The sequence below is a fragment of the Lepidochelys kempii genome, chromosome 15 (genome assembly GCF_965140285.1).
Source record: "Lepidochelys kempii isolate rLepKem1 chromosome 15, rLepKem1.hap1, whole genome shotgun sequence".
Lineage (NCBI taxonomy): Eukaryota > Metazoa > Chordata > Testudines > Cheloniidae > Lepidochelys > Lepidochelys kempii.
Window position 1 is genome coordinate 769,111 of NC_136394.1, and position 9,418 is coordinate 778,528.

Here is a 9,418-nt window from a genome sequence, read left to right on the forward strand (position 1 = left end):
CGCTGCTTACAAATAGGAAGAATTGGTAGGGGAAGTAGAAGTGGGTAGCATCCTAGGCAGCAGTGACCATGAGATGGTTGAGTTCAGGATCCTCACAAAAGGAAGAAAGGAGAGTAGCAAAATATAGACCCTGGACTTGAGAAAAGCAGACTTAGAAACCCTTAGGGAACTGATGGGCAGGATCCCCTGGGAAGCTAATATGAGGGGGAAAGGAGTCCAGGAGAGCTGGCTGTATTTTAAAGAAGCCTTATTGAGGGCGCAGGAACAAACCATCCCAAAGTGCAGAAAGAATAGCAAATATGGCAGGTGACCAGCTTGGGTCAACAGTGAAATCTTTGGGGAGAAACTCAAAAAGGAAACTTACAAGAAGTGGAAATTTGGACAGGTGACTAGGGAGGAGTATAAAAATATTGCTAGAGCATGCAGGGGTGTAATCAGGAAGGCCAAGGCACAATTGGAGTTGCAGCTAGCAAGGGATGTGAAGGATAACAAGAAGGGTTCCTACAGGTATGTTAGCAACAAGAAGGTGGTCAGGGAAAGTGTGGGACCCTTACTGAATGGGGGAGGCAACCTAGTGACAGAGGATGTGGAAAAAGCTGAAGTACTCAATGCTTTTTTTGCCTCAGTCTTCACAAACAAGGTCAGCTCCCAGACTGATGCACTGGGCAACACAGTATGGGGACGAGGTGAGCAGCCCTCAGTGGTGAAAGAACAGGTTAAGGACTATTTAGAAAAGCTGGACATGCACAAGTCCATGGGACTGGATCTAATGCATCCCAGGGTGCTGAGGGAGTTGGCTGATGTGATTGCAGAGCCATTGGCCATTATCTTTGAAAATTTGTGGTAATCGGGGGGAGGTCCCGGATGATCAGAAAAAGGAAAATATAGTGCCCATATTTTAAAAAGGGAAAAAAGAGAACCCAGGGAACTACAGACTGGTCAGCCTCACTTCAGTCCCCGGCAAAATCTTGGAGCAGGTCCTTAAAGAATCATTTTGAAGCACCTGGAGGAGAGGAACGTAATCAGGAACAGTCAACATGGATTCACCAAGGGCAAGTCATGCCTGACCAACCTGATTGCCTTCTATGACGAGATAACTGGCTCTGTGGATATGGAGAAAGCGGTGGATGTGATATATCTTGACTTTAGCAAAGATTTTGATATGGTCCCCACAGTATTAATGCCAGCAAGTTAAAAAAGTATGGATTGGATGACTGGACTATAAGGTGGATAGAAAGTTGGCTAGATTGTCGGGCTCAACGGGTAGTGATCAACAGCTCGATGTCTAGTTGGCAGGCGGTATCAGGCAGAGTGCCCCAGGGGTTGGTCCTGGGGCCAGTTTTGTTCAACATCTTTATCAATGATCTGGATGATGGGATTAATTGCACCCTCAGCAAGTTCGCAGATGACACTAAACTGGGGGGAGGGTAGATATGCTGTAGGGTAGGGATAGGGTCCAGAGTGACCTAGACAAATTGGAGGATTGGGCCAAAAGATAGCTGATAAGGTTCAACAAGGACAAGTGCGGAGTCCTGCAGTTAGGAAGGAAGAATCCCAGGCACCGGTACAGGCTGGTGAGCGACTGGCAAAGCATCAGTTCTGTAGAAAAGGACTTGGGGATTACAGTCTAGTCTGGGCCTAATCCTTTCCCCTGGTACAGTCCTTGTTCCAGCTTAGGTGGTAGCTAGAGGATTTCTCATGACTGCAGCCCCCTTTATTCTGTTCCACCCCCTTATATATAGCTGTGGCACAAGGAGGGAATCTTTTGTCTCTTTGGGTCCCCACCCCTCTGTCTAAATGGAAAAGCCCCAGGTTTAAGATGGATTCCAGTACCAGGTGACATGGTCACATGTTCTGTGAGACCCCCAAGCTTTCATTAAAAGAAAAGGAGTACTTGTGGCACCTTAGAGCCTATTTGAGCATAAGCTTAATCGGAGCTGTAGCTCATGAAAGCTTATGCTCAAATAAATTGGTTAGTCTCTAAGGTGCCACAAGTCCTCCTTTTCTTTTTGTGAATACAGACTAACAGGGCTGTTACTCTGAAACCAAGCTTTCATTCTTCCCAATCTGACTCACAGGAAGGCCTGCAAGTAAACAGAGCCATCTACAGTCAATTGTCCTAGTTGATGGGAGCCACCAAGATTCCAAAACACCATTAATGGCCCACACTTTGCATAATTACAATAGGACCTCAGAGTTATATGTCATATTTCTAGTTTCAGATATAAGAATGATACATTTATGCAAATAGGATGAACACACTCAGTAGATTATAGGCTTTGTAATGATACCTTACACGAGACCTTTTGCATGAAGCATATTCCAGTTACATTATATTCATACTCATTAGCATATTTTCATAAAATCATATGGACTGCAACGTCACACCTAGGGAGGTGGTAGACTCTCCATCCTTAGAGGTTTTAAGGCCCAGCTTCACAAAGCCTTGGCTGGGATGATTTAGTTGGTGTTGGTCCTGCTTTGAGCAGGGGATTGGACCTCCTGAGGTCTCTTCCAACCCTAATATTCTATGATTCTATGATCACACTGCATGTAGGCAGCCAGCAGACCTCCCTGCTTCAGTAGGCCAGAGAGCTAAATACAGTAGCTGGATTTTAAAAGGGGCTGGCTAATATTACAGTCACTAATTTCATTTTATCTAGTTCTGAGGATTAGATGAGGTTAATCAAAGCTCATGCTCTGAAGTGTAATCTGATCACTGAAGGTTCAACCACGATCTGGTTTAGTATAGCAAATCCTATATGACATAGGTCCCAGCATCGCTAGGCCACATCCTACCTCAGTCACTAGCTGCTGATGGAGCGCTCCCAGTTTCAACATGCTGTTCCCGTACTTCCTCACAGCCAGCCCGATGGACATGCAGGGTCCCACTGCCCGGGAGGGGGGCACAGCTTGTTCGCTGATGAGATTCTCCATGTAGCCTGTGAAGCTCTGAAGCAGCAACAGCAGCCTTTCTGACAGAAACAAACCGTGGCTTAGAGCTGCATGGGATTTCTTTCTGGGAGTGGGCTTTTTGCTGTTGGTCACTACTGCCCTGCAAGTTGGGGGATGACATAAGGAGGTGGCCCAGGGTTAGCATTTGGCACACAAAATACCCCAGAGGGAAACCCCAGCTTCCTAGGCTGTTTAGGGGTGGAAACAAGGCAGGGGGACCCTCTCTATCCCAGGGGGCTGGATAGTCGTGGGTCACCACTTGTACAACTCCCCAGTTCTGGGTCACTCTACGGAGCAACATTCCTCCGAGTTCAGGGCCTGACTGTCCTTTCCCAGGGGCACAGATTCAAAGCCATCCCCTGTGCTTTGGGTTATGTGGAGGTAGGTCCCCCTTTAGCCCAGTGATCAGGCCTTCTGGCTGGTGGGTGAATTCAAGGCAATCCTAAATGGGCCTTGTCATAAATATAAAGGGAAGGGTAAACCCCTTTGAAATCCCTCCTGGCCAGGGGAAAGCTCCTCTCACCTGTAAAGGGTTAAGAAGCTAAAGGTAACCTCGCTGGCACCTGACCAAAATGACCAATGAGGAGACAAAATACTTTCAAAAGCTGGGAGGAGGGAGAGAAACAAAGGGTCTGTGGGTCTGTCTATATGCTGGTTTCTGCCGGGGATAGACCAGGAATGGAGTCTTAGAACTTTTAGTAAGTAATCTAGCTAAGTATGTGTTAGATTATGATTTCTTTAAATGGCTGAGAAAAGAATTGTGCTGAATAGAATAACTATTTCTGTCTGTGTATCTTTTTTGTAACTTAAGGTTTTTGCCTAGAGGGGTTTTCTATGTTTTTGAATCTAATTACCCTGTAAGATATCTACCATCCTGATTTTACAGGGGGGATTTCTTTCTTTCTATTTACTTCTATTTTTATTAAAAGTCTTCTTGTAAGAAAACTGAATGCTTTTTCATTGTTCTCAGATCCAAGGGTTTGGGTCTGTGGTCACCTATGCAAATTGGTGAGGCTTTTTATCCAACATTTCCCAGGAAAGGGGGGGTGCAAGTGTTGGGAGGATTGTTCATTGTTCTTAAGATCCAAGGGTCTGGGTCTGTAGTCACCTAGGCAAATTGGTGAGGCTTTTTACCAAACCTTGTCCAGGAAGTGGGGTGCAAGGTTTTCGGAAGTATTTTGGGGGGAAAGACACGTCCAAACAGCTCTTCCCCAGTAACCAGTATTAGTTTGGTGGTGGTAGCGGCCAATCCAAGGACAACGGGTGGAATATTTTGTACCTTGGGGAAGTTTTGACCTAAGCTGGTAAAGATAAGCTTAGGAGGTTTTTCATGCAGGTCCCCACATCTGTACCCTAGAGTTCAGAGTGGGGGAGGAACCTTAACAGGCCTTAACAAAGGTAAAGCCTTGAGAAGCTGCACTGAGAGTTACTTTTTTAAAATTAAGCACCATTTTACTTCAAGCTGATGGAAAAAGCATCCCAAATGCCTAGTGATTGAGCCATGATTTAAAATATAAAACTGACATCTGTATTGATAACTATACATGCCAAAAGTCAATGCAGGCTAGTGGATGATATACTCAAGAGATGCGGTTCTAGTCCCCGCTCTGCCATTCACTAGCTGGGTGGCCTTGAGCAACTCAGTTCACTTGTGCCTCAGTTTCCCAATTGGCAAAGAGGTGATAACACTCATCTACTTATTGTAGATGAGAGGCTGTGAGGATTAATTAGTTCATGGCTGTAAAATATTTTGAACAAGTTAAGTGTTCTAGAAATACCAAGTATTAATGTAACTGTCAAATACGTACTCACAAACCTCTGTACATTGCACACAAAATCTAGGTTAAAAGAACACTGTCAAGGTTGCAAAGTCAAGCACCCAAAAGTTAGGAAATGCCAAAATTAAGGTTGTCTGCATATTCTTAATTTGGCCCCCTTGTGCCAATGCACAGTCCTTAATTACATGTTCTCGTGCCATTTTTTTCCATAGAACCTCTGCCTTATTCAGTGCACATGATGGACAATGCTCACTGGATGAACTGCTATTCAATATTTTGTTTTATCCTCATTGTTTAATGTGTGGCCCCAGGCCTTGTTCACTGCACATCATTCAAACCCTGCTCTGAAGACTGAATTATTAATTTCCTCATAGACTTTTCTATGACGCTCAGCATGACAGTAGCTGCTGTGCAAACATTTTTTCCTCACAAGACTCCTGTGAGATGGGGGGTGCACAGATCATCCCCATTTTACAGATGCAGAGCTGAGACACAGGGCAAAAGTATCCACTAGTTTTCAGTGCCCAACTTGAGACACCTAGGACCTGATTTTTCAACATACTTACCATTATACTTTAGATGTTCGAAGCACAGCTCCCATTGACGTTAGTTGTAACTGGGAGTGCTCAGCACTAATGCAAATCAAGACCCAGGCTCTCATGTTGAGCACCCCGAAAATGAGGAGCATACTTAGGGACCACCTATGAAAACTTTGGTTTAAGTGACTTGCCCAACACTGCATAGGAACTCTGTGGGAGAGGCAGGGATAGAATCCAATTCTCCAGGGTAGCATTCAACTCCCTTAACCACAAGGCCCTCCCTTCTCTTCCCACAATCCTCTGCCTCATTCACTAGACACCTTCCAACTTCCACAAATGAGACAGCAGGCTCCTTCACTATAGTCCTGATTCACCCCCAAAGCAGGTCCATTCTGTGCACTGAATGAAGCATGCACAGTCCAGTCACACCTGGGAACTTTGAGGGGATGGAGCATGCTCAGTCACTCTAGAGGGATGGCACATGCACAGCCCGGTCAGCACCAAAACCAGTGATGAGCTGGAGCATACTCAGTGAGAATGGACTCTTCAGAGATTTTAGTTAAACTCTAAAAAGTCTCTACTGAGCATGTGCAAACTGAGATTTTTCAAGGACTTATAACAGCCAAATTTGGGCAGATTTTCATATGAACAGCAAAAGGCACCTCCCTGACACAGGCCAAATTTCTCCCTGCTCCAAAGTATGGGGATGTTAGAATTTCTCAAAGGTCAACAACTGTTTTTGCCAAAACAACATATTTTTCCCTATCCTTGGAAATGGCTGAACCATTTTGGCTGAAGCTTTCCCAAAATATTGAGCCTGAGGCAGACATCCAGCACAGGGAAATTTTAGCTCAATCAATCAAAGTTTGGTAAATGTATAACTAACTGAAAACAAGGTCTTATAATGGGAAATGTCAGGCAACCTTATACTATATTGCTACCAACCCCCCTATAAGAAGAGAATTTCAGGGAAATGCTTCTAGATAGCTAAAAGCTGTTGCAAGTTCTTTGAATATACTGCACATACAGATCTATGCTCATGGTGTTAGGGGCAGGTATCTTATCGGTAGGATTCTGCAGCGACATTTCTCAAAGAAGAAATACAGTTGCTCAGCCATAGATAAGTGGCTGAATACAGAAATGTCTTCCGTGCTTTCCAGATGCATGTGACTCTAAAGACCTGAACACAGATATAGGGTCTGTATGAATGTAGTGTTTTCCCAACAGGCATTTCTGAAAGGAGTTGCGGATGTCCACTGACCAACCTCTTAACAGATCTGAGATGTATTCATCCTCTCACCTGTCAATCACCAGTTCGAGGAGCATTACATGGGAATGCTGGGTAAATTCAGGGTCATTTTCCACATAGTCGTAATGCTCCAGCAAAGCCACCAGATCCAGATCACAGGACACTTTATTGGGGAACTTCCAGGAGGGATAACGCACTGCCCCAGCCCGGGAGAAGACATCAATAATGGCTCCTTGTAGATCAGTGATGTCCTTCCTCAAGCTCTCCATGCAGTTTGGATTACCCAACAGGTATGCCATTCTGTCAGTTGACTTTAGGCCACCAATAGGAAAATGCCCCTCATTGGCAGGATGGATAGATCTGCAATGGACAACAACACTGAACATCAAATTAACCAGCAGATTCCATAGGGAAAGAAAATCAAGGCAGGTCAGACTCATTACTGTACCTCTCAGCTCTTCATGACTGAAGAGGGTATAAAGTGCTGTCACTTCTGCTATGGCATAAAAGTTATGGCCCAGTGTATAGCATTGTAACAAGTCCTAAGACTTCGCAGCCGTCATTATACCGCATGTTGTGCCACTGGAACTTCACAACAACACCACGAATAAAACTCATCTCCTCTTGTTCCAAATCACAGAATACCCTTTAGCTGTTAGTTGCATAGAGCCTCTGATACTAGTCCCATAGAATTTAAGGCCAGAGGGGACCATTAGACCTAGTCTGACCTCTAGAATACCACACGCTATTAAAGTTCACCCAGTTACCCCTCTATTGAGACCAAAGACTCTAGTTGGAAAAAAGTATTTCAGTCCTCAGGAGCCTAACCTACCAGAGGCAGAGAACAGGAGAGAGCAAGATGCCAGGCATCACACATAGGTGAACGTAGAATCATAGAATATTAGGGTTGGAAGAGACCTCAGGAGGTCATCTAGTCCAATCCCCTGCTCAAAACAGGACCAATCCCCAACTAAATCATCCCAGCCAGGGCTTTCTCAAGCTGGGCCTTAAAAACCTCTAAGGATGGAGATTCCACTACCTCCCTAGGTAACCGATTCCAGTGCTTCACCACCCTCCTAATGAAATAGTGTTTCCTAATATCCAACCTAGACCTCCCACACAGCAACTTGAGACCATTGCTCCTTGTTCTGTCATCTGCTACCACTGAGAATAGTCTAGCTCCATCCTCTTTGGAACCCCTCTTCAGGTAGTTGAAGGCTGCTATCAAATCCCCCCTCACTCTTCTCTTCTGCAGACTAAACAACCCCAGTTCCCTCAGCCTGTCCTCATAAGTCATGTGCCCCAGCCCCCTAATCATTTCCGTTGCCCTCTACTGGACTCTCTAATTTGTCCACATCCTTCTGTAGTGGGGGGACCAAAACTGGACGCAATACTCCAGATGTGGCCTCACCAGTGCCGAATAGAGGGGAATAATCACTTCCCTTGATCGGCTGGCAGTGCTCCTACTAATACAGACCAATATGCCGTTGGCCTTCTTGGCAACAAGGACACACTGTTGACTCATATCCAGCTTCTCGTCCATTGTAATCCCCAGGACCTTTTCTGCAGAACTGCTGCTTAGCCGGTTGGTCCCCAGCCAGTACTGGTGCATGGGATTCTTCCGTCCTAAGTGCAGGACTCAGCACTTGTCCTTGTTGAACCACATCAGATTTCTTTTGGCCCAATCCTCCAATTTGTCTAGGTCAGTGGTTCTGAAAGCCGGTCCACCGCTTGTTCAGCCCCTGGCGGGCCGGACCGGTTTGTTTACCTGCCGCGTCTGCAGGCTCAGCCAATCGCGGCTCCCACTGGCCACAGTTCCCTGCTCCAGGCCAATGGGGGCTGCGGGAAGGGTGGCCAGCACGTCCCTTGGCCCAGTCCGGCCCACCAGGGGCTTTCCCTGAACAAGCAGCGGGCTGGCTTTGAGAACCACTGGTCTAGGCCACTCTGGACCCTATCCCTACCCTCCAGCGTATGTACCTCTCCCCCCAGTTTAGTGTCATCTGTGAACTTGCTGAGGGTGCAATCCACACCATCCTCCAGATCATTTATGAAGATATTGAACAAAACTGGCCCCAGGACCGACCCTTGGGGCACTCCGCTTGATACCGGCTGCCAACTAGACATGGAGCCATTGATCACTACCCGTTGAGCCCGACAAACTAGCCAGCTTTTTATCCACCTCACAGTCCATTCATCCAGCCCATACTTTTTTAACTTCCTGGCAGGAATACTGTGGGAGACCCTATCAGAAGCTTTGCTGAAGTCAAGATATATCACATCCACCACTGTCCCCATATCCACAGAGCCAGTGATCTCGTCACGGAGGGCAATCAGGCTGGCAATCGGGCAAGCAGTTCTGAGTCCAGCCGGAGGCAGCAGCGGCATGCATACCTGGGTCAGAGACAAGGGTCACACTTCACACGCAGGTTTCAGAGGAGCAGCCGTGTTAGTCGGTATTCGCAAAAAGAAAAGGAGGACTTGTGGCACCTTAGAGACTAACCCATTTATTTGAGCATGAGCTTTCCTGAGCTGCAGCTCACTTCATCAGATGCATTCTGAGCTGTAGCTCACTTCATCAGATGCATTCTGAGCTGTAGCTCAGGAAAGCTGATGCTCTAATAAATGGGTTAGTCTCTAAGGTGCCACAAGTCCTCCTTCACTTCACACGCAGACACAGGTAAGGGGCGCGCGCGTTCTGCACGCGACCACTAGCACTGGCTGCCCTTCGGTCCCCAGAGCCCCAGGCAGCCCGGACACGGACACGGCGCCACCCACCTGCTCCGCCTCAGCTATTCCCTCGCCGGCCTGGACCCGCCCTGGACGCGGCAGCCCCGCGCAGCGCGCACGGCGGGCGGGCGGGAAACCCGGGTCACCCCCGCCTGCGCCCGGCCGCTTCC

At 46.9% G+C, this 9,418-nt stretch overlaps 2 protein-coding genes across 2 annotated transcripts in view; both read right to left on the reverse strand.

Moving 5' to 3' along the window:
- LOC140898646 (coiled-coil domain-containing protein 157) overlaps window positions 1–6,660 on the reverse strand; it is a 30,158-nt gene extending 23,498 nt beyond the window's left edge. Inside the window, exons 1-2 of the mRNA XM_073312776.1 lie at window positions 6,573–6,660; window positions 2,800–2,975 (exon numbers count right to left, since the gene is read on the reverse strand). Coding sequence (XP_073168877.1) covers window positions 2,800–2,937 — 138 coding nt within the window. The 5' untranslated portion in view covers window positions 2,938–2,975; window positions 6,573–6,660. The remainder of the gene's footprint in view (window positions 1–2,799; window positions 2,976–6,572) is intronic.
- Window positions 6,569–9,025, reverse strand: LOC140898648 (uncharacterized). Its single transcript, XM_073312782.2, has 2 exons — window positions 8,728–9,025; window positions 6,569–6,899 (listed from the first exon to the last, which is right to left on the reverse strand). Exons 1-2 carry the CDS (start codon window positions 8,904–8,906, stop codon window positions 6,569–6,571), a joined length of 510 nt encoding a protein of 169 aa, XP_073168883.1. The 5' UTR covers window positions 8,907–9,025.
- Window positions 9,026–9,418: the final 393 nt, after the last annotated feature.